Source organism: Wolffia australiana, chromosome 3 (genome assembly GCF_029677425.1).
Source record: "Wolffia australiana isolate 7733 chromosome 3, ASM2967742v1".
Lineage (NCBI taxonomy): Eukaryota > Viridiplantae > Streptophyta > Magnoliopsida > Alismatales > Araceae > Wolffia > Wolffia australiana.
Genome location: NC_135837.1, coordinates 892,253 through 916,642, shown reverse-complemented (window position 1 = coordinate 916,642; position 24,390 = coordinate 892,253). Strand labels below are relative to the sequence as shown.

At 41.3% G+C, this 24,390-nt stretch overlaps 1 protein-coding gene across 3 annotated transcripts; it reads left to right on the top strand.

Moving 5' to 3' along the window:
- Window positions 1-1,331: 1,331 nt before the first annotated feature.
- Window positions 1,332-23,904, top strand: LOC144700537 (Cyclin/Brf1-like TBP-binding protein). Of its 3 annotated transcripts, none has more exons than XM_078571956.1 (20): window positions 1,332-1,709; window positions 1,935-2,054; window positions 3,132-3,213; window positions 3,363-3,438; window positions 8,998-9,083; window positions 9,182-9,258; window positions 10,896-10,952; window positions 11,036-11,148; window positions 11,851-11,930; window positions 12,032-12,118; window positions 14,203-14,283; window positions 17,474-17,635; window positions 17,730-17,828; window positions 18,898-18,973; window positions 19,049-19,155; window positions 19,606-19,686; window positions 19,766-19,903; window positions 21,558-21,647; window positions 22,747-22,794; window positions 23,572-23,904. In XM_078571956.1, the coding sequence occupies exons 2-20, from the start codon at window positions 1,990-1,992 to the stop codon at window positions 23,803-23,805; spliced, it is 1,839 nt and encodes a 612-aa protein (XP_078428082.1). In that variant the 5' UTR covers window positions 1,332-1,709; window positions 1,935-1,989; the 3' UTR covers window positions 23,806-23,904. The 3 variants fall into 3 exon arrangements, with proteins under 3 accessions (XP_078428082.1, XP_078428081.1, XP_078428083.1); XM_078571955.1 differs by having other exon boundaries at window positions 1,841-2,054; XM_078571957.1 differs by having other exon boundaries at window positions 1,333-1,709; window positions 1,841-2,047.
- Window positions 23,905-24,390: the final 486 nt, after the last annotated feature.

Genomic DNA, 24,390 nt, shown 5'->3' with positions numbered 1-24,390 from the left:
AGAGAGGAAGTCTAAGAGATGGAGAGAGAGAGGGAGATGGACAAAGAGAGGGAGTCTGAGAAGAGAGAGAAAGAGAGAGGAAGACATACAGAGAGAGTTAGTATGAGAGAGAGAGGGAGGGAGACAAATAGAGAGAGAGAGAGGGAGATGGTGGTGGGGAACAGCCAAGAAGTGGACGCTTGCCCTAATGTAGGGAATGGCTGTTCGATACATGATATCAGACATCCGATATCCGTAAAAAATCAGGACGATGTATGATACCGGATATCGGATATCGAACGGATATCGACAGTCATGTGTCAAAAAGATATCGGGACAGATCAAAGAGGCAAGGACGAGGCGGATATCAGATACAAGATATCGGCTTTCTATGGCCGGATAACGATATCAAATATCAGTACTGTATCAACCAATATACGATATTTGATTCAGCATCCGTCCCAATACTGTAATCCGATGTTGGTGTCGGGAAGGACGAACACTACCCTAATGGTTGGCATCATGACGCAGAGCAGAACATAATGAGCTTTTTAAAAAAATATTTACGGTTTTTATCTGAATTCAAAAATTCACAAGGGAAAATGCTATAAAAGCCCCTTACCTTGGTGTAGACATTGGTAAATTTTGAATAGAGAGACTCTTCATCTTCACTCTAGGTACTGCCTTTGGCTTAGCACTGCTTCCACTGCCTGTAGCCACTGTTGTGCCTAGCCAGCCGCCCGGAGGATGCCAGCATGTAGCTGGCACATGCTTGCCAGTAGTGAATATGTTGCTACACCTCCGCCCACACGCCGTTCGCCAGTAGCAAGAGCATCGACCCACAACCCTCACCCTCCACCATCTGCCGCTGTCTCCCCCTCGGCCTCTCTGTTGGCCCTCCGCCCATCACACAACTGCTGCCACATTTGCCCGTCCATCTCTAGACATCACAACCACCATCGCTCTCTACTTGCCCCCCCCATCCTGTATCAGACTGGCAAGAGCGCGGGCGCGTGCTGATGCCTTGTATGAGAGAGAGAGAGAGAGAGAGAGAGAGAGAGAGAGAGAGAGAGAGAGAGAGAGAGAGAGAGAGAGAGAGAGAGAGAGGGATGCTATCTGGTGATGGGACGAGGACAGGACAACAGCTAGAGTTACAGGTTACTAAATTTCTCAAAGTCATGTGCTTTGTGACAGGACATGAGATGTGATGAACTCAACGTAACGGTCTAATCCATCACTACTCGTCATCCGTTCCGTCACATCCGAGCCGTCACGTCCTGGATGTGCCGTTTCGTTCCCCACTCAGAGCTACTTATATTCTCTTCCCAGGCAAATCCTTAAAATGGGTTTAGGCCCAAAAGTCCCACTTTATCTACTCCACTATTTCTCTCTCTCTCTCCCTCAATTCGCGCCTCCTTCCATGTCCTTCTTCCCTCGTCTGCGCTCTCTTTCCGATCTCTCCTCTTCGTACTTGCGCGAATCTCCCTCTGCAACTCCTCTCGTAGCGTGGGTTTGCCGAAAGACTTGTATTTGGCGCACTTCAAAGCCCTTGGCCAAGTATTTCTTCATTGATTCGACGTTGCATCCACAAACTACGCTTTGTTATTCCGATTATCGACGTGGGCATTCGTCAAAATCTCGAATTTAGATCTGAATATCTGGAGAGTTTCTTTCTCTGCCGATTAACCTCCTTTTCGCCCTTCAGAGACTCCGCAGACGACGCTCATCAGGTCGGTCGCGCCTTTAATTTTTTCTTAAAATTTTCTTTTTTCTCCACGAAAATCTTGTTAATTTTTATTTTAAAGCTATATCATTTGAAAGATTTATCGTACCTTTACGATTCAAAAGTTGTGCATCTCAGGTTGGCATCTGCTCTGATAAAGTTTAAGCTTAACATATCGATTAAGTCGACTCTATGCTGTTGGATGAGATTTGGGAAGTGATGAATTGCACAGTTTTGGAGAAATCTCTTGATTAAGCCTTTCATTCTCGTGGGCTGACTTGTGAAGTATGCCTTGGTGTAAGCATTGCCAAGAGGTCTGCCCCACCGTGCGGGATGACGACCGAGGTTATGTGTAAGCCTTTCGTTCTTCTTCTCTTAACCTTCCTGCATCCATTTCTTCAAAAAAAGAAATAATCCAACATTCATTTTCAGGAGATCTTTTTATACAAATCAGTAATTAAGGAATCTGCGGATGATGATGAAGTCATAATCATCATCATGATCATTTCACATAGTAACCATCACAAGCGAGTGTGAGGGTGAAAATTTGTCATTGTCATCCGGGTTGCAGTCGAGTGATGATGATGATGATGATAATTTTCTCATCATAATCGTGGATCGTTGAGTGATGAGGATGATAATGGCTCTTAGTGTCCTCTCATCATCTTCATTAAAGAGTAGAAGGTTGACAGCTGGGACTGGGTCAAAGGCTGGTGATGGCGTCCATATTGGCCATAGATCAGTGGACAGGTGGGCATGGCAAGGCTGAAGCCAACAGAGAAGATGGCGTGGTTGGCTATGGTGTGGGAGGCACCAAAGCAGCAGTAGCAGAAGGCAGCCGCAGCTCGCAGAGGAGCAGATTTGTCCTTTCATCATTATCTTCATCATCTGCCGCAAGGATGCCAATGAAGATGATGATTTCACCATTGCATCCTCGTCACCGACGAGTGACTACTACAATTATGACTCTCTTGTCGTCATCATCGTCATCCTGCTATGGACATTTTTGACGAGGACAATGATTTTTTTTTTTTTAAATGACGAGAAGATGAAGGTTCTTCATCATGAACTTGATTGTCCTTATCATCCTGGGCCCAAATGAATGACAATAACAATAGAAACATTGTCATCCTGTCATGGACAAATGACGAGCACAACTCTTCGTCGTGGGATAATGAACTCTTCATTGTCTTCCCACCATTGTCATCAGGGATGTCAAATCCTAGTCAGTGCGATGTTTTTCTCGTTGTCATGTTCATTGCATTGTCATTGTCATCATCCTCGCATGGATGAATGATGGGATAGATGGCGCCCCCTCTTCATCCTCTCATTATTGTCATTTGGGAGGATAAACCCTAATCAGTATGTCATTCATTTCATTCTATGTCTCTTGGACGAATCTTTGATTTCATGATTTTTTATATCCCAGATGCTGTCAAGGTTGTGGACGTGTCTTAGATCAGGACATTTACCAAAGTGGTGTTACTTTTGTGAAAAGCAGCTCTGGTCAGGTACCTCAGTTGAAGTGTTTTCTCTTCAAGAAAGAAAAGTCTCAGTTGAAGTGTTAGTAGTGTAATATCTGCAATTTTTTCACGTTGTCTTGAGTATTACTGTCCTCTGGTTAGGTCTACTTAATTTTTTTGTTTCTATTTTCACTCAGAGCCAACTTGCTGGTACCTTTATCAAGAGTGTCCAGAGTGAGTATTCTTTGTCCCACGAGAGGACACTGATGAAAGGTAGATTGCACAGGGGTACTTTGTATATATTCTGCCTTACTTTGCCTAGTATTTATTTATTCATATATTCGTCTGTTTTTTATTTTTTATGTTTGTTTTCATTGAGGAATTCTCTAATGCTGCTTCTAGGATCGCTAACCTCAGTCAGGGGGCTGTTTGCTCTTTTGGTTTTAACATTGTTACCTGTAAATACTTGTAGCTCACCCTGAAGGAGGGAAAACAAGAAGTAATTCTTCCACCGTTTTTCTACCATTCCCTCTCCCAACATTTCTGATCGTCAATGCAGACCTACTCTAGGTATCTGATGAACACTTCAACAAAGCTTACAGAAGGCGTCGTTTCTGGAGGGTGGAAAACGATGCAGGGAGTGCGATTTGAATTCGTCCCAAGCACCTATAAATAAGACTGCGAGGGAGGAAGCAGTTACGACATCTTGTTTCAAGAATCCCAGGCAGCGGGCGGGAACTGGAGCAGTCGGAAGGAGCATTCCCCACGGCCAGAGGAAGATCGAGATCCGATCTTACCCCATTATCTTCTCTTCCCCTATCTTTCCATTCTCTTTTTTTCTCCGATCTACCTTATCCCATTTTGACTGGTGAGCGAATCGGGGAAAAACTCTATTGCTATAGTTGAAGCTATATCAGTATCTTTCATCAGAAGTCATCGAAGCAGCTTGTCAGGTGCTTGGATGATTAAAATATGATAATATGATGAAGAATAGAAAGGGGACACAAAAAAGGGATAATCTAGTGTTCATGTGAGTGAAGGCTCTCATCATTGTCATCAAGGACAAAATGATTAAGAGCCTTCCCTCACTCACAGGATTCCCCGTCCTTGATGACAATGATGAGAGGATGGCATGACCCACTCCCGAAGCAACATACCTTTATCCACTTACACCCACTGAGAGGGGCACTTGGGGGTGGATAGGCACATCCTTTTCTGTCTGGGATGCTTACGCAAGGCTCAGCCTCAGACACATAGTGGAAGAAGCGAGGATCATCTGCTAGTGTTGCACCATATGGAAACAAAAGATATCCCTTTAGGTGAGATTCTTTTGTTGGTTGTTCCTTCAATAAAGAGGGGTGACAAAGGTAGTCAGGAAGATGTGGCTCCTGGAAGCATCAGCAGAATATGTTATGTGCGCAAAGTGGCGGAGAAGACTGCACCCATCTCTTCTTCAAATGCTCGTTTGCCCAAATAGTGTGAATCCACCAGCCAACCACAAGGTGGACGTATCCTCAGAGGAGACCTTCTGGTGATGACAATGGCCAAAAAAATTATTTGATATTTTTTCCCTCAAAGACTGACTCTCCCTGTCTCATCAGCTGTCTGCATGCAGGATGACGATGATGACCTTATCATCGTCATTCATATGAATCTAGGATGGTAATGATGCTCTGGTGGATTACATCTGCGTTGATGAAATCATCAGTTCCTGTATCCCAACCCTGGGGAGTATGTGACACATTTCTCACACGAAAATATCAGAGAGAGCCCAAAGACAGCGAAAGTTAGTTATCGGCACACGTGGGGCCCACATGTGAGAGACCCTTTAAAGAAGCAAGCTGAGCAAGAAAAGGAGGTTGTTTTACACGATCAGGACGGTCGCAGAGACCGGAGGCTGGAGCAGTGGGCGTATGTGGCTGGAGGGGAGAAGATCAACCTGGAGGGACATCCTTCTCCATCTATCTGCTCATCGTTTTCTTCTTCTGTTCGATGTGACATTGATACTATTCATTTTTTTTCGATTCCCTATTGATCACGCCCTAGAGGATTTGCAATTCAAGATTTGTTCAAGGTTGTGGTTAGACTTCGATACACTGTTGTGTATCAGTATGATCATTATAATTCTTTTGAATTTTGCATACATATTTTTTTTTGAAGAAAATAGGGCAGACCACCCGAAACCGGTGGCCCACCTGATACTATTAAAAAAACAAAATCATGTACACATCATTTACAGATTGACCACACATCCTGCTTTTATCCCCCTACCCCCCAAAAAGATATTAGTGCCCCAACGTCAGATATGGCACTCTCGACTGAAGCCTTTCCTCCCTTGAACACTACTTCGTTTCGGTGCAACCATACTGCCCACAGTATTGCGAGAATTCTCCCCCACTCCATTCTGCTCCGGTATCCACCCGTCGTGACTGATGCCCAAAAATCGTCGTCCGAGGAGATATTCACCCCTAAAATCTGTTGCGAGGCCCATACTCCTTGAGCTAGGTGACATGTGAAGAAAAGGTGTGAGCAGTCTTCCTCGCCCCTAGCGCGCAAGGGGCAGTCGACGGGCTCTGCTGGTGCCCATCTCCGCCGATAGACCCGGGTGACGAGTTTTTGTCTCCTCAACAACCAGCCAAAAATTCTCACTTTAAGAGGGATCTTTAGTTTCAGCATTATGTGACATGCCTGCCTGACTTCTGGGTCATCTCTCGCCACCCCTCAAATCTTCAAGTATGCATCCTTCGCCGTGAAAGGTGGCCCCTGCCATACCCATCCGTCTCAATAATCTGCTGAAGGACTGAAAGGTAGGAGGATCTCCTGCATTCCCAACAACTCCTCAAACCGAAGATCTGATAATGTCTCAGAAAGGGTTGGGACCCAAGCCCTGTCCCAACATTCGCTGACCGTGGCAGTTGGGTTCCTTGCTAGAGCAAATAGTCTGGGAAATTTCAACTTCAAGGGGCCTTGTTTGGACCAGTTATCTTGCCAGAACAGAAAGCCTTCTCCATCACCCAGTTTGGCATCAAATAATTCACGAATGTGAGGGATGATTTGACGCAGGCTGCTCCAAAAAGGGGACTCCCCCCTTCTTCTCACCCATCGCCTTTCCCAATCCATATCATGGCCATACATGTCTCTTAGGACATTGAAAACCAGACCCTCCGCAGGTGTCATAACTCGTTCGACCCATTTAGCCAGCAATGCCGAATTCATGGATTCCAAGTGGAGAACCCCCAGCCCTCCTTGTTTTAGAGGTCTACAGACCACATCCCACGCTACTAGGGGTATCCCCCTAGGATCCCCCTCTCCCCCACCTCCCCAAAAGAACCGCCTCATTAATCCCTCTTGCCGCTTTGTCACAACTGCCGGTGCTTTATATACTGACAAGAAGAATATAGGGATCGCTGAGAGCACCGACCTCAAAAGTACTAGGCGACCCCCTTGGGATAACACCTTGTTCTGCCAGCCCTCCAACCTGCGCTCCACCTTGTCAATCACTGGCTGCCAGTCTGCAGCTAGGAGGCGTCTCCTTGTCAGCGGAAGACCCAAATACTTCATTGGTAGCGAACCTCGGGGTGTGCTTAGCGCATTAGCGCATTGGATCTCCTCCTCCAACGACAGGCCGAATCCCACAAAGGCTGACTTTTCTCTGTTGAGACGCAACCCCGAGAAATCAGCAAATAATTCTAACATGGATGATATGATGTGAGCTTCTGTCGCAGCTCCTTCCATGAAGAATGTTGTGTCATCCACATATTGGAGTAGTGGAATACCCCTGGGGTAGCTCGCCGTGTGAAAGCCGCGCAGTACGTCGTGTTCGCACGCCTTAAGGGTACATGTGGCCAAAGTGTCTACTGCAAGGACAAACAATAATGGGGCTAATGGGCAACCTTGTCTGACTCCTCTCTGTGGGCGGATCCATCCTCCTGCCCGGCATTGACCAAGACTGAGAAAGAGTGGGGCGTAATGCAACGTCGCACCCATGCCACCCAGTCCTCGGGAAATCCTCGCTTTTGCATGACGTACCATAGAAATTTCCAATCGAGTGAATCATAGGCTTTTGCAAAATCCACCTTCCAAATAAATCCCTTCGTCCCGTTTCTTTTCCAAGCTGAAATGATCTCCCCCGCCACCACCGCACTGTCTTGCAATTGTCTTCCCGGAATGAAGGCCGATTGAAAGGGTCCGATTAGGCCCCCAATCTCCCCTCCCAACCTGTTAGCCAACACCTTGGCGATGATGAGATAGATAGAATTAGACGGAGCAATGGGTCGGAAGTCGCCCACATTCACCGCTCCCGAGCACTTGGGCAACAGAAACAAATGTGACCGATTCAGTCTTTTCATGCCAAAGTTACCCATCCGGAACTCGTCCAATGTATCCATCACATCTGAGCCTACAACATCCCAGAATTCGCTGAAGAAGAAGACTGGGAGTCCATCAGGGCCGGGGGCTCCTTCTCTATTCAAACCTTGGATCTCATTTCGTACCTCTTCCACGAAAAAAGGCTTCACTAGCTCAGCTTGTTGTGCATGTGATAACCGAGATACGCTTCTACCTTCCCATCTCCACTGGTTGCGAGCCCCCCCGTTTGGTGACTGTTCTGAAGTGATTTGCTAGTGCTTCTCCCACCCCTTGTGCCCCCACAACTTCATGGTTTCCCACTTTCACACGTGTTATATAATTCGACCTTCTCCTTCCATTCATCACCATATGGAAGAACCGTGTGTTGGTATCCCCCTCCTTCAGCCAAAGCTGCCGCGACCGCTGCCTCCAATCCATTTCAAACTTCTTATCCTCTTCCTCCACTACCTCTCTGCATGTTTTTCTTTCCTTGAGTTCGGAGTCGACCAAACATCTTGTATCTTCAATGGAGTCCAACTGTTGGACTCGTGAAAGGGCTTCATCTCTTCGTTGGCGTCTTCCCTCTCGGATCTTTTTTTTCACCCCGATGAGGTGTTGTCTTAGACCTGCCAATTTGGTGGCCAGCCTCATCGTGGCTGTGCCCTGTACTGATTGACTTGTCCACCATGTTATCACTTCTTCTTTGAATCCCTTCTCACGTAGCCACGATCGATCCAACTTAAAATAGGTGGATCTGTTTTGGCCAATATTAGCTTGCCAGATAATTGGAGCGTGATTGGATAATGGTCTTGGAACTGCTCGTACATCTGCCAATGGATACTCTTCCAATAGGTCCACCGAGCAAAGGAATCTGTCCAGGCGAGAAAATGCTGTAGGGCCTCTCGTACTTCGCCTGGTGTAGTTACAATTTTTCGGTCCCATTTCGTGTAACCCCGTCTCGGATATGAAAGTCCAGAAAGCCTCTGACCCTGGATACTGCCCTCCCATCCCATTCGGTCTATCACTTGACTCTAATGTCACGTTGAAATTGCCTCCAAATAGCAATGGTATCCCGTGAAAGAGGGAGACTACACTTTCCAGCTCCTCCCATAACCTGTGTCGATGGGCTGCAATAACAGGGCCGTAAACCGATGCCACCATGCATTGAAAACCATCGCTCCTTCTCTTCATTTTAACTGCTGCTACATACTGTCCCGTCCATGACCCCTCTTTAGCAAAGGTCGTCGTATTCCATGCCACCAATAGGCCCCCGGATCTAACTGTGGCGCTCACGGCCACAAAGCCCTCGAGAAAGCCTCGTCCCACCAAGTTCCATTCTTTCGTTTCACACCTCTCCAACAATTTTTTTTTTTTTTGCATACATTAATTGCCTATCATTATTCTGATGAGTTTTTCTTTTCTTTGTTATTATACTAATTACCAGTGGTTGTTTCTTATTGTTTTCCATGTGATACATCTCCATAGGAAGGGACGAAATCAGAGGAATCGTGTATAATCTTTCAGTCGCTGGTGGTGATTCGATCATCAATCAAGCTCATGCTTTTTATAAAGTATTCTGCTATTTCTCTATTTTTCGTGCCTCATAAATTATCATTTATTGAACATCTAATAGATGATCATTATTATATATTTTCTTTGTTCCATAAAGATGGCTGTCGAGCGAAACTTCACCAGAGGGCGGTCAACATCACAGGTTGCTGCTGCTTGCCTATATATTGCTTGTCGGTAATATCTTTGACCTTCTTCATGCTCTTCCCTTCCTGTATAGCTCCTAAATTCGTGTTAACTAGCGTCTTCCATTATTATGTTAAAACCCCTGTTGTCTGCTTTTATATTTCTTTGAACCTTTTTATGTTATTTATTTGTAAAGTGCCCTTTAATGAGCCCATTACTCATGAGACTACTTAAGGGCAGTTTCTGGGCCTGGCCCATTTACAAATGTAACTTCTATTTTTTGAGGTCATTATGAGTTAATGAAATAGTCTTCTTTTATCTTACAAACCGTAGCCGTCAAGTGTTATTAGGGTGGAAGAATTGTGTCAGATTTTCTGCCTGTTCTTGCTATTTGAGTCGCTTAATAAATCCTAGGAGAGGCCTCTCACTAACAAATTTCCCAATGTTCTCTTATCAATTTTCGTTAATCTTCAGTTACTTATACTCATTTTAAAGCTGCTTCAAGAAACCAGAAGGCAGGTTATGAGTTTCAAATAATTTCTTTAGTGTAGAAAAAAAACACACCAACAGACTAATAATAAATTTACTGAAATCCGGCATATTGATAGCTATGGATTTGCACACACATGAATTTGGGCCGTCATGAACTGAAAAGATATCCCGTTTTGGTCTAGTTTTTCTTCTATTCTCATGCCGTATATATAATAATTCTGATCTTTGCTGGACTTGTGGCTTTATAAGAGGTATTTCACTTCTTAAAAAAAAGATCTCGGTTCTAGTACTCTAAAAAAGGTTTTAGAGTGAAACGAATCTGCATCCTTGGAGTGAATATTATGATACGAATCTATCACAGTTACGGTATCAACTCCAAGAAAAGAGACAAGCCTGATTTGCCTATGGATAATCAGTCTCCTTCTGCAGGTCTGGTTCTTCTCAGCAGGCCCTCCGCGCTCTGACAGAGATCCTCAAATCCAGAATGTTCCCGTCCCACCTGTACTCTAGCCGAATGTAGCCCTGCTGCAAGACAACCATCGACCTCCCTGGTTCTTGAATCATGGCAGAAAAGCCACCTCCCCTCTCCTGTTCAATTGCCTTATATCCTTTCTTTAATTCTTCCTTACTGTGCCTGTCTTGACCCTTCTTAATAGGCCTGTTCTGTGCCTTTTATTCCTGAATCTTCACGTGTCATCCCCCATGCGCGACCTTTCTTTTCTCCATTGCTCAGTTAGGGTCATCCACTGCTGGACCCTCATGTTGACCCACATCGACCACTGCCTTCTTGTTACACGCCTCTTTCTTACTCAGTGTATCAGACCGCATCATATTCATGAAGAAAAGTTGTGCAATTTCCCCTGTTTTCAAAATAAAATAATTCAATTCTGTGCCACATTTATGGAAAACTTTCATCGTCAATATGAAGTTTGTTTCCCTGTGTTAGTGGGATGCTAACCAGAGAATGTATAACTTTTAGTTTTCTTTATCCGAGAATTTTTAACTATGGATTTCCATTTATAAATATCTCCTATCCATCAACTAATCGTTGGTTTCTAATACGGAGTTAAGGCAAAGCTTGCTCCATGGCTGTTCTTACTTAAAATCTCTGAATATTAAATGAAAATTCCACATTTATCCGGCACTCTGATACAGTACGTTAAAAGATTATTGACGAACTTCATTTCTCATTGCAGGCAAAATATGAAGCCGTACCTTCTCATTGATTTTTCAGATTACCTAAGAATAAATGTGTATGACCCTAGCCCCTAGTGAACCTTTATGTTTCTTAACCATGAGAAAATTTTATGTTTCTGAGAATGTTTTGTTTTTGTAGATATGTTTTAGGTGCTGTATTCTTGCAGCTTTGCCAGCTTCTTCGACTCGAGGAACATCCTATCGTCCAAAAACCTGTAGATCCTAGTCTTTTTATTCATAGATTTGCGGAACGTAAGTTTTTTTATGAATGCCTGGACATTTGTTTCTATTTTAGGGGATATAGTGTACTCATCATTTCTCATGCTTAAGAAACGTTCATAACTTAAAAAATGTTGATTCTATTGTTTCTTTCTCATATTTAAAATATTTTTGAGTTTATTTGAAAAGGTTCTGGAGGTCGCACTTGTCAATGGTTTTTTTGGTAGATATTTTTCTCGTTTCACAGTTGAATCGCTTCAAGTACTAACTTCTATGTTTGCTGGTTTTATGTTTTATTACATATCGGTCTATAATAACTTACGACTTACATGTAGTAATGGGAATAAAAATCATAGAAAGAATATTTTCTCATTTTTGGTTAAAAGTTTTCATGATGTGTATTATGCCTGGTATTACTCCACTGGCCTCTTCATCCCTGAAAATCAAAAGATAGCTCTTTGAGCGCTCTCCCTCATTCTACCTTTTTTTCCTTTTCAAAGATACAAAGCAAAACATGCCAATCATTGTTCGCACCATTTATTGTAATGATTTACGCAGTTGGCCATGAATTTTTTGCATATATGATGAAGCAAGTTATTTTTTACTTATGCCAAAATAATATTTTCTACTGCATTGTTTCGTAAAAAACGTTTTCTATGGTTTATTGCTTATTTTTGGGGCAATCTCTTGGGAATCCATTAATATGCATTGACAACGTGTATGATTGTTTTATAGGTCTGTTGGGTGAAAAGAACTCCGATGTAATTAGAATTGCTTTGACTATCATTGGTAGCATGAAGAGAGACTGGTTGCAGGCAAGCTTTTAAGTACACTTTCTCGTGTTCTTATTTCTCATAATAAACTTATCTTTCTGGTTGCTGTTCATGCACCTCACATCTATTTCATGGATTTATAGACAGGTAGGAAGCCAAGTGGACTTTGTGGTGCAGCATTATACATTGCAGCTCTTTCCCAGGGCCTCAAGTATTCGAAATCAGATGTGGTACTTAGTTATGCTCTCTCTTATTATTTTGTTGTTTTACCTCTGAAGGTTTTCTCCACTCACCAGATGATGAAAAACTGTTAGACAGCGTCCAAATTATTTTCTTTAATTTAAGTCACACTCTCTCGTTTTTTATTTCTTTTACCCCTGTCATGTATTTGTAAGTATGTCAATAAGAAGATCCATTTTATCTTCTGTCTCTCTGAAGGTCTGTGATGAGGGGGAGAGGGAGAGAGAGAGAGGAGAGGAGAAAGGAGAAAGAAATGAGAAAAGATAATAACGGAAAATGAGACACAATTCACTCTTCTTGGATGCCCTCCTAAAGGGAGGTCTGCTCTATTTATAGGGAAAGCATGTCAGCAAGCAAATGACAAAAATATCCCGAAAATACAACGGGGATCATATCAGTCTGGTACTGGGTTATGTCCATTATCCTGTAATCTGTAGTTATACAAGTCATCCTAAAGTATTGAGATCCATTTTTTCTGTGTAAGCCTAACCAAAGGGTGGCATGTGTCCGGGTCTGGGCTTCTGAGAATCCTGACAGAACTATATCAGATGTTTACATAAAAAAATTGTTGATTATAGATCTTGCTCTTATCTTTTGTCCTTTACTGTTTGTCTTCATTCCAGTACTTGGGCCACATTTTAGAGGTGGCCCATATTGTTTCTCTTTTATTAGATGTGGACCACAGTTTTAAGTGGCCCACATGACTATGAATCACATTAATAAGTAGGGGCCACAAACTGTCTTATTGGCTGGTATATAAGCCAACCTGTTGTAATAGAAGAATGATCTTCGGCTCATCCAAACCCCAGCCGCCAGTCAACTATCTGCTGCCACCATAGAGAGGAGCATGAAAGGAGAAGACCAATACTTCAGTAGTTTTTAACAAAAATATGTCCTCAGTCTTTTTTGAGCTAAACATTTATTTTTATGACCATTCATGTAGATCTACCCTGAAATCCTGTTCTTATTTTAATGTTGATTACTGCCAATTTAATATTCTCAGGATTTTGACTCTGCTTCTTCCAAAGCCTTCATGTGTTGGTGACGTGCATCAGTTTGTCTGCCGTTCTCATATTTAAGATTAGTCCAATAATTCTCATGACTCATATTCAAGATCCGTCCAATAATTCTCATGACTCATTTATATTCACCTCGGATCTCATGTTTGCGTATCAACCAAATCTACGTGCCAACAATCAACACTTTAGTTTTAAAGTGTGTTGTCATCTCTTGTGTTTATCATAATTTGTTATGTTTCTGTTGCTCAATTTTATTACCATGTCGAGGGATCTTAGTTTTTTTGGAGTATATTCGATAGACCCCTCGTACTCAAACTAGTACTTAATTCAATCAATTGTTAGTGTAGAAAACTATTCATATCATTGTGAAACTTCTGCGAGCTTCAAGATTGGACAACAAAGATAATTACTTGTTATGTGGTCTGAAGAACAGTTTCTTTCCCGCTCAATCAACTGTTACTTTTTTTTGCCCTGGGATTGCATTATGGCATAAAACTTTAGTTGATATATTTCAGTAATGTGTTGTTTTAACAAGTATGATGCCGCAAGAGATTTCAATTCACAAACTTTTGCTGTAAATAATGGGAAAATATGTTGGATTCTGCATTTATATTTATCATCCGATTTTTGTGGCTTTGACATGATATTATGTGTCCAGACTTTTCTCATCCTGTTTTTGGGCTTTGAAATCCCTTGAGCGAATATGTATTTGCTCTTTATGTCGCATTAGAATGGAGGTCTTGAATCACGTATGGTTTGTCCAATATGATCTTGACTCTGACCATTGCCCTTGATCATTTTCTTCCTAAATCGAGAATATTTTGACATTAAATTATGCTGTAGATTTTCTCTGTGAAAAAAATTATTTGGCGTCGAACAGTTTTGATAGTAGAAAAATCGTTTTTGAAACCCTTGTCAGAGTTTGCCGCATTAATGATAGCTCATTCTAGTTTGCCGCATCTTTTAAGAATTTTCTTCTAACTTGCTGGTACGAATTCTTTGATAGTCTTATTTGGATGCTTCAATGGAGCATTTAATGTTTTTCAATATTTCAGGTAAACGTTGTTTACATCTGTGAAGCAACACTAACGAAGAGGCTGATTGAGTTTGAAAGTACCAAATCTGGAAGTTTGACGGTAAGACAACATGCTTTGGTTTGAACATCTTATCAGTCTTCCATCAATACTTGCTGAAAATATCTCACTTCAACTCGTGTGTGAAAAGATTAGATACATATATTTTGGGATCCTGATCTTATCAAAGATCGCAATCTTATTGTTCTGATTGACATATGAGCAGAGTGTGATCTTGGGGTAAACGATCAATTAAAATTTTTGATTGATCGGAAGAATAAAAGAAGAATAATAAGAAAATATGAACTCTCTCTCTCTCTCTCTCCCTCTATCTTTGTCCTCACAACCACACTCCTGCTCTCTCCCTCCTCTCCATTGAGAAACAGCTGCTGCATAAAGAGAGAGAGAGAGCAATGAGGCCTCACTGGTGGCAGCGCATGATTGAATGGGTCTGCTTGTTCTACGTCGTGGCCTACCAGATGATCTACCATCAATCAACCCTCTTGAGAGAATTTTTTTGGTCAGATCCAATGCGAGGATCTGCGTTCTTTGGCCGATCAGTTTTTTAACAGGAAAAATCCCGTTTTATCCAATCCCAGACCAGTACGTATAGTCTGCTATTACATTCCACGTTGTAATCTAGTACGGGAAAACAATTCCTAAAGACTTTATACCAGAAGAGACATGTCTAATGATCGGAAATTTGAGGAAGGCATTCCCATCCCTCGTGATTGTCTTTACCTCACCATGTCCTCAGGTGGCTTGTCTCCACTCGATCTTTACCTCCTCTGTTTGACCTTTCCTCTGACCATTCCCATTGTACTCTCCAACCTAGGAACATCTACACTTCTCATCTATCCTCCTTCAATATGAACCTACATCAAGGTTCATATCACAGTACATTAATTGTTTTCAAGTGATCTGATCTGACTACTTACATGTCATATTTTTCATACTTAGGTGATGGAAGTCCTTTCTTAGGTTAAATGTAATGATTAGGTAGAAATAAACTGAGTGCACATTCTCTTTTTATTTTACATCCGACCAGCTATGGATGCTCAGAAGTGCTTAAAAAGATTCAGCAAAAGAGAGATAAAAAATGTTCATGAAAAAAGATCTGACTAGTTGTTAACTCCTTTCTCACCCATGAGAGTACTCGAACGTTTTTTTCTCAAAATAGTATTTTACGAATTCTTGAGGCAATAAATAAAGCATAATTTTCTAGTTAAAATATCTCTTAACCTTATCATTTTTCTCAAGCTATTAGTGGCAGAAGTTCAAATACCTTCAGTGTTTCACTTTCGAAAATAAGAAACGGGTGTTCTTCCCTACTTTTCTAAAAAATGAAAATAAAAGAGGAGAGAGAAACTGGACCAAAGCCCAAATACAACAAATTCATACGAGGCATCCAGAAGTGGAGAAAGTAGAGTGGAATTTGGAGGGATGTCAAACCAAAGTGCTGTCGAGGGGTTCAATTGGTGCTGCTTCGTCACGTGCTCTCAGCGATATTCATCTTCTACCTCTTGGTGCTGAAACTCCTAGTGGGAGGCAGGAAGCGTCTGGAAGGTGCCATGAGAAAATTTCTATGAAAAATAGGATCGGAGGGGGAGAGGGGATGGGCCTCGTATCGTGGAATATAGTGTGCAGACTAGTTCATTTTTGGGGGATGGGAGTACTGAAATTGCAAAATTTCAACTTATAATTACTGGCCAAGTGGGTGTATAGACTCATGGGACTGGATACAGCTATGGCTACATGGGTTATGACGTGGCTCCAGTCCGAATGGCCTGCGCATTTTGGTAAAGTCTGAGGCAGATGTTTCCTCAAGTCCAGGATTTCTTCAAAGCCAAGCTGGAGGATGGCACAACATTCCGTTTTTGAATGGACTCATGGTCCAACCAAGGCACAACCGAGACGAAATTCCTGCGCCTGTTTGGCCCTGCACGGAGCCCCTATGCCATAGTTTGGGATTAGTTGGATGGGGCATGGACTCCATGCCTGGGCTATACCCTGTCCGACCAAAGAGTGGCAGACTATACAAGAATGCACCCTAATACACTAAAATCCTCTAGGAGCGACAGAGGACAGAGGACGGGTGGGAGGGGATGGGCGCATCCTTCTCTATTGGGGATGATTATGAGAAGCTCAGCCGCAAACTCATGGGGGAAGACTTGAGGATCCTCCGTGCACGTCACATCATATGGCAACAAAAGTCCCCCCTTAAGTTGAGATTTTTCTTTTGGCTGCTTCTTCAACGAAGACTAGTGATGAAGGTCATCGAGAAGAGATAGCTCCCAGAAGCTTCGGCGGAGTGTGCTATGTGCGCAGACCGTGATGAGGGCGACAGCTATCTCTTCTTTGAATGCTCATTTTCCTGAGTGGGATGGACCCATCAGCCAATCATGGCGGCAGACATCTCCTCAAAGGAGGCAGTTGGGAACTCTGAGTGGTGCACTCAGGGGGCTGAGGGGCAGGTTCAACCCTTCGTAGTGCTCAAGGCATTATGGCTGCACAGGAATGAAATCATCTTCAGCAAAAAGGAAGCATAGATGGATGCTGTGGTATCAGCAGCCGTGGGTGTTTCCTCTGCATGGTTTGAATGCATGTTACCAAGGTCCAGTACAGACTTTTAAACCTTATGTATACTTAATGATCATATATTTTTATCTCATCGGGAGGGTCATGGACTTTGTGTGATCTTCTCTATCCTTCTTAAGAAAAATGGTCTGAGGACAAAGGAGAACGGAGAGACAGTGTGATGGAATGAAAAATGATGCAGAGGATAAATGAAAAATTAGAGAAGGATATATTGATTAGCCGGATCAGCATTGCCACCAGATCTGGGTGGGGAATGCTTCCCATACTCCAACCTGTCGTTGCAGCAACCATTTCAAGAGCTTCAAATTCCCTTCTGGCTTACTCCCGCCTCTTATATGGGGCCCGTTTTATTCAATGGGAGCACATGCGTCCTTACATTGATCTGCCCTTCTTTCTGGCTTACTCCCGCCCTCTTATATAGGGCCCGTTTTATTCAATGGGAGCACATGCGTCCTTACATTGATCGGCCCTTCTTTGACCTCCTGTAGGTTCGGGAAAGACCTGCAAAAGAAACATGAAATCTTCCCTGTGTATTCACCAATCGCATCCATTACTTCTGTTTGTTCTCAAGTATAGTCTTTAACACAAGGATGTTTGGAAGTAAATTATTTATCTTTCTAATATTTCCTTAGATTTCATTTTTTTGGGTATCCAGATAGAGGAGTTTATTACAAAGGCAGATGAAGAAAGAGACATGGAAGTTCAACCCCCAATCACGGCAAAGAAGACATCAGAAATGAAGGAATTGCTCTGTGAGCATAAAGACAGGGGTGGGGTTCATTTTGCTCACGGTCTCTGCAAAGACTGTTATGATGAGGTTTTTTTATTTTAATTGATTTATTTTACTGTTATGATGAGGTTATCTCGATTTCATCAATGTTTATTATAATGTGCATTACTACCCTGGGCAGTTCATTGAAATTTCGGGGGGAATCCAGGGAGGTTCAGAGCCTCCAGCTTTCCAGCATGCTGAAAGAGAGAGGATGAAAAAAGTTGCAGCAGAAGGAAAGGTTTGACAATTCCATCTTTATGGTTTTCCTTTTTGAGGACCTTTAAATGGTGCATTGTCCTGCTTAATTTCAAACGACTTATGTAATGTTATTTAGGGTTTGTGAACAGTGACGATGTTGTCATCATCATCATCAACCATCCATACCGTCATGACCATTGTGAAGCATGGATGAGAATGGATGATGACGATGATGATGACAAACATTGCGTGTATGACTTGTTTTAAAAAAAAAACACTGAGTGGATGACAATGATAATGTTACAACTTCAGATGATGAGGAAATAACTAAATGCCAGAAAACTTAAGTCTTTTAAAAATTTAAAATGTTTAAATTGCATCCTTTCCTTCTCCTTTTTCTACTCTCCTCACTACTCTCTGGCTCTTGCTTTTGCTCTCTCTATTTTTCTCTTGCCTCCCGCTTTCGTTCCTCTCTCTGTATGTATCTCTTTAGTTCTCTTTATTACTTTTATATCTCTTTCAATAATCTCTCTGCTTTCTTTATCTCTCTCACTACTCTCACTCTCTCCACTCTTTCTCCTCTCTTTTTCTACCCTCGCCCCCCCCACTCTTTCTCCTCACTCTCTGTACCCTCGCTCTCTCCACTCTTTCTCCTCATCTTTCTGTACCCTCGCTCTCTCCGCTCTTTCTCCTCTTCTTTCTCTACCCTCGCTCTCTCCTCTCTCTTTCTGTACCGCCATCCCTCGACGTTTCCAAAAGGAGGTTTCATGACAGTCAAAAACCTGCCCTCCCACAAGGAGGCCTACATCTATTAAAAGGGCTTACGAGACAAGGGAATAAAGACAGATATTCATAAATGCCTCTAGGGGGCCTTAAGATGCAAGAGGGATTGTATTAGGTAGACATCACAATATGTTGTTTACGACTTGAATTAGGGGCATTCTTCCATTTGGTAATTTGGCCTTTGAAATCCAGTCTTCTCTGTAACATAGTGAAAGTAGAGTTATATTATTCAGAAACCTTTTTTGTTTTCAATCTTTAAGATACATAGCCCTAACTTAGTGCACATGCATGTTGATGAGTCCTTACTCCTGTTTTTCCAAATGTAGAACCAAAAGGCTTTGGGTAAGCTGGATTCAAATGCAGCTGAAGATCCTCTTCTCCCCAAGGCTTATGGAAATCCTGGTAGACCCTGACCGTTGATGTCAGAACTTGCTGCATGTGACAAGCTGTTAAAGTATTTGTTTGTGGTGATTTCAGGGCCTCAGTATGCCAGTAGATACAGTGAAAAAACTTGTAAGGATTCTGGTGCTGATACAATTGGAATTGCTGAAGAAGAAAGTCTCTCTGACATTGATGATTTTGAGGTACGGCCATAAACTTCTGCTATAAGAGAAGTACCATTGTTGTTCCTTCATTTTAGTGTTAAACGGAACAAACCAAGCTATATTTTCTTCATATCTCCCAGATAGACTTTTGGTTTGTCATCCGTCTATCTTAAAAATTGATCCAAATAAAGTGATAATCAAAATATGATTCAATGTTAATTTATAATGTGTTACTGAGATTTTTTTAGTCCTAATCAACCATATCGCTATATAGTATTCATTTAATTTACTGTTCATCTAAAATTTAATATTCGTGCTTATCTTTATTTTAATTGTAATTTTTTTCAGTTTTTCCAAATATCTTATTCAATATCTAACATCTTATATATTATAATGAATAAGAAAATATAGTCGGAGAAAACAGTAGTGGAAATGACCTCCATTTTGACCATATCCTTACTTCTCTACTGATCTTTGCCCTTTTGACAGGTTTCTGGTTATCTTCATAATGAGGAAGAGAAGGAGTTCAAAAAAATAATTTGGGAAAAGATGAACAAAGAGTTCATTGAGGTGATTGATCCAATCTCATAAATTTTGCCATCTCAGACTGCATTCAAGGTTTTCTTTGTGTTAATGTTGATTCATTCAGGAACAAGCTGCGAAGGAAGCAGCTGCTGCAGCTGCCAAGGAAGCTTATGAGGCAGCATTTGCCAATTGTTCGGACGAAGTACGTGCTGCTCAAGAACTTGCTATTGCAGCAGCGGAAGCAGCAGCAAGAACCAGGAAGGTAAATTTTATTTTCATATACTATTTAAGTAAATTTTGTCTCAGACTGTTAGAAAGTAGAATTCCAAGAGGTAGATCTAATACGAAGACGGAGGCGGGTCTTAGAGAATCCAACTGGATCCTCCCCTTTCTGGATGGCAGGTGCTCTCCTGCTGCTCAAGCCCTTGGTTGCTCTGCCACCGACTACTCCTGGAGCTTTCTTGAATTAATTTCTGATTGCTCCTTTGCTCCCACTCCGAATTTATTTATAAGTTTTCCAAACATGGTTAGACGCATGTGTCTGTAACTGATTGGTAGTGCGTTGATGCTTTCGTTGGTAGGATCTTGTGGAGAATATAGCACATCTCACTTTTCTTTCAAATGCATAGGGCAAAGCAAAAAATTGTAATGTAGCCCAATCAATAGTTGAATTTTTAAGATATAAATCTGATTTTGTTGTTAATACCAATGAGGTATCGGATTGGAATTCCGAGGTGAACTTTCTCGAACAATATTTCCAAAAGTAGAAATTTAGCAAGAATCCAGGAGAAACATACAAGGAATTACAGTACTTCAAAACCAGATGGAGATCTGAGATGGTGAAGTCTCTGATAGTGATACTGTCATGGTATCAGATTGGTCAATCCTGTCTTGTACGCCTGTCTTGGAGGAAGCGAATACCTTACCAATGTAGTTCTTCAACTAGACACAGAGGGAGAGAGTTGATGGAAGAGAAAATACAGGAGATGAGAATACAAAGAGCAACAAGAACTAGAAGGATTGAGAGATCCGTCCCTCTGGATGCAGGCTTCTCCTGCTCTCCAGCCTCTGCCTGTTTTGTCTGAACAAGAAATAACCACTTCTTGAACATCTCCCCTTCGGGTCTCCTGCTCCCTTTATTTATAGGATCCCTTCACACAAATGTCCTGGCTTCACTGGCGCTGCTGCGCTGACAATACCTTCTTGAAAAGAACATATCAGATTGTGATGAGAGAACAGGAAGGTAGAAGATAGAAGACGAGATCAAAGATTGACAAAAGACAGACAGTCCTCTCTGGTCGCAGGTGTCTTCTGCTTCCCAGCTCCAAGCTGAAGCTGTCCAATAAAAAGCCCCCTTCCAAAAAATAGAATAACCCCTGTCTCCGCTCTCTCTATCTCTTGTTTATTTATAGAGACCAGTTATTGTTCAAAAAAAAATTTATAGACACCAGTCACTGTAAAAGGGGTTCCCACATGCAACATGGCGTAAGTTAGATGTATCCCTCTAATCCGGTACAGGTTTCAAGGAAAATATCACTTACTGATTCTGGGGGCTGATTTAAGTACCGGGCTTACATTAAGGTGGCCCAGGGTCTGCTTAACTTAGTTGCTTATTCTCCTTATGGTAATAAGTAGCTTACAAACAATTTTTATGGGCCTCTTATAATACTTGGCCTATTGACATAGAAGTGAAAATTTAAGGGAAGTAGCAATAAAATCCTTTAAAAGACTTGTTGTAAAGATAGAAAAGGAGCACTCCCCCGGCCTACCAGGTTGAGCCCAGATAACCACTGGGCCTAGCACAGCCTAAGGGCCCAAATGCTCTCTCTCGGGGTTTTGCGATAAGTTTCATGTAATGGATGATTAGGGTTTCCTTATGAAGATTTTGGTTGTTTTAAAATACTCCTGCCTTCCAGGAAAGGAGACAAAAACGCGCGGAAGAGGCAAAGAATGCACCTCAACCACAAAATGCTGCTGAAGCAACTCGTCAAATGCTAAAGCGGAAGGTAATGTGTCTTTCTTTTTCATACAGTAAGAAGAGCACATGGTAATTAATAGCCTTGTGATTGTAACTTTTGATGTAATAATCAGTCTGAATCATTGATATAACATTGATTTATCAGTGAATGATAAAAAAGTATTTGAAAGAACTGAAAAGCAGATATCAGTAACAACAGATTTTATTATGGTACGCATAATGATTTTATATGAGTTTATTAGGCATTTAGCAGAGGGGACACGAGTGTGTAAAAGAAAAGACAAATTGATGAGTATAATCAATTCCAAAACCAAAAGAGTGATTGAGTTGCAAAAACTTTGCTTTATAAACTTGTTGATTAGAGGCTGTCAGTCGTAAGTGTTTCCCGTTTTTATTTATCCTTATTTCGTGTCCTTGTATCTTTATTTTTCGTTTTTCCTTATTTTCCCCTTGTATTTAGTCGTTATCCAATAGGTCCAATAATATTTGGGCCCACTTGTAAACCTATAAGTATGGGAAGAACTATGAAGAAAGTAAGTTGTTTTGTCTTCTTTGGAACTCTCTTTTGCCCAAAACCCTAGTTCCTGCTAAGCTTGCTGCCAGCTGAAGAAGAGGCAGATCAGGCCAGTGCCAGATGCATTGCATTGTGTCGTTATTTTTATGTAAATGGGCCACATGTTATAAGTTGTGCATATTGTTATGTTGTTATGACTCCAAGGTTATAAGTGTCCCACTTGATTGTGTTTCACATGAGATGTTCCAGGAATAAGTTGAGTGAGTGCAGTCCACCGATCTCTTTTATGGGCTTGGTATTTAATCCAGCATGGATGGAATAAAAGTTATCCTTTTTTTGCTTAGTCAAACCCTAGCTGTCACAGGACTTTGACAGTCAGAAGGGAGGGGGGAAGAGATCAAGTTATTTTAAAACAAAACTAACATCATTTAAGTCAACTTGCCTCCTGATTTTTCACACCTGTCCTATTCTTTTTAATTGTAACGTTCTTGAAGATCCTAGGGGGTGATTTTCTTTTGAATCTATTCTTCTCTTGTTTTCCTTAACGCTTTTTTATTTTTCTTAAGATTCTTTTTACCTGATTATTGACGAAAATAATGTTAATTTACTGCAGACTTTTAGCTCAAAGATAAATTATGCGGCACTGGACGCCCTGCTCTCTGTAAGCACTCTTCCATTTAGTTTGGGATTTTTCATTTTATGAAATGTTTTCTTGCTCCATTATTACATCAATGCTGATTAGTTATCTATTCCCTTGAAAAAATTAACAATTATTCGTGTTTCTATTGAAGATAATGGTCATTTACAGAAACCTATCTGAAAATACTCAAATGTATCTATGTTCAAAGAAGTGCTAAGTAGATATATTCACAATACTCTATTTAGAAGCACAAGATCACGTTGTTGTCAGAAATCCTCAAACACGTTTGAGGATTTCCCAGAGCCTCCAAAGCCCCCAAACACGAATTAGGGTTTATAAATAAACATCATAAGAGTTCAGTTAGAGTTGCCACTTTAAATACTGGGTCTTTTACATTGGGGGGCCAAAGTTCAATCACAATTGAGGCATTATTCTCTATGCGAGCGTCGTCGGAGGAATGATGCATTCGAAAAAAATTATTCTCTATGCGAGCGAATAAGTGAAAACTCATGTGAGTCACATAGGTCATTTATTCTCGAAGGGGACAGAATGCAATCTGAACAAAAGGGAACGGAGAGGTGAGCCACTTATAGAATGTGGCTCATTTACAGCTAAATGAGGTAAAATGGAGATTAAATTAGCAGAACTATCTAGCAATTATTTTCCATCGTCGAAAATCTATGTTTATTCTCTAAATATGTTATCCATTATTCTAGTATTGCCATATTTTGCAATACTTTCATGTTTGGAAATTTTTTAAATATCTAAAAGTATTTTCTGAAACCTGTGATGGTACAGTCGGATGAAGGGGGAGTGAAGAAGCAGCGGTCTGAAGCGGATGATGATAAGCAAGTCTTAAACAAAGAAGAGGATGGAAAGCATAAGCAGGATGACACTGTGACGGCTGACTACCAAGAGGAGCATGATATGGACCAGGAAGCATATGATGAAGAGGGCGATTATAATGCTGGTGATTATGATGGTGGATATAATGGTGTAGAGAATGAGGAATTTGAGTATGAATTTTACTGATAAAAATATTTTTTACTTGCTTGTAAATTAAAATTTTGCGATTAGAAAATTGTACCATATTAAAAAGTTTATCGAAGACCAAAGCATTTTACCTCCCCACATTAACATTCATGGCATTCAAGAATCCACTGGTATTAATTTACTGTTACAAAAGTACTCTGAGATTAATGATGGACTTGTGTTGTTTGCACTATCCTTGGTGTGGCTTGTCTATGTTAATATTTATTTATCAAATATTTTGTTGGCTGCTTTGAGTTTGACATAACATTCAGATTCTGATTTACTATTCAGCATGGTGATCAAAATTCATAACTGTCTCCACACAATTTAAGGTCTCTATAGAGGATATATTGTGAATCACCCAGTGATCAAAATTTTCATGAGCTCCTTTGAGTCTGATATCATTTCCTTCTCATGTACATTCAGCCTGTTAACTCTTTTATATCAGTCTGCACAGTGGGCAACTATTTAAACCCTCAATGATTAAAATATTAGTTAGCTGCTTTTAGTTTGACATTATTTTCTTCTGATGAACATTCAGCTCTATGACTCTTTTATATCAGTCTCCACACTATTTAAGGTTTT

Excerpts from the sequence above, each read along its gene's own strand:
- LOC144700537 (XM_078571956.1), top strand. The coding sequence starts at position 1,990 with ATGCCTTGGTGTAAGCATTGCCAAGAGGTCTGCCCCACCGTGCGGGAT. Across the intron at positions 10,953-11,035 it reads GATTACCTAAGAATAAATGT|ATATGTTTTAGGTGCTGTAT; the intron begins GTATGACCCTAG and ends TTGTTTTTGTAG. Across the intron at positions 18,974-19,048 it reads CAAGGCTTATGGAAATCCTG|GGCCTCAGTATGCCAGTAGA; the intron begins GTAGACCCTGAC and ends TGGTGATTTCAG.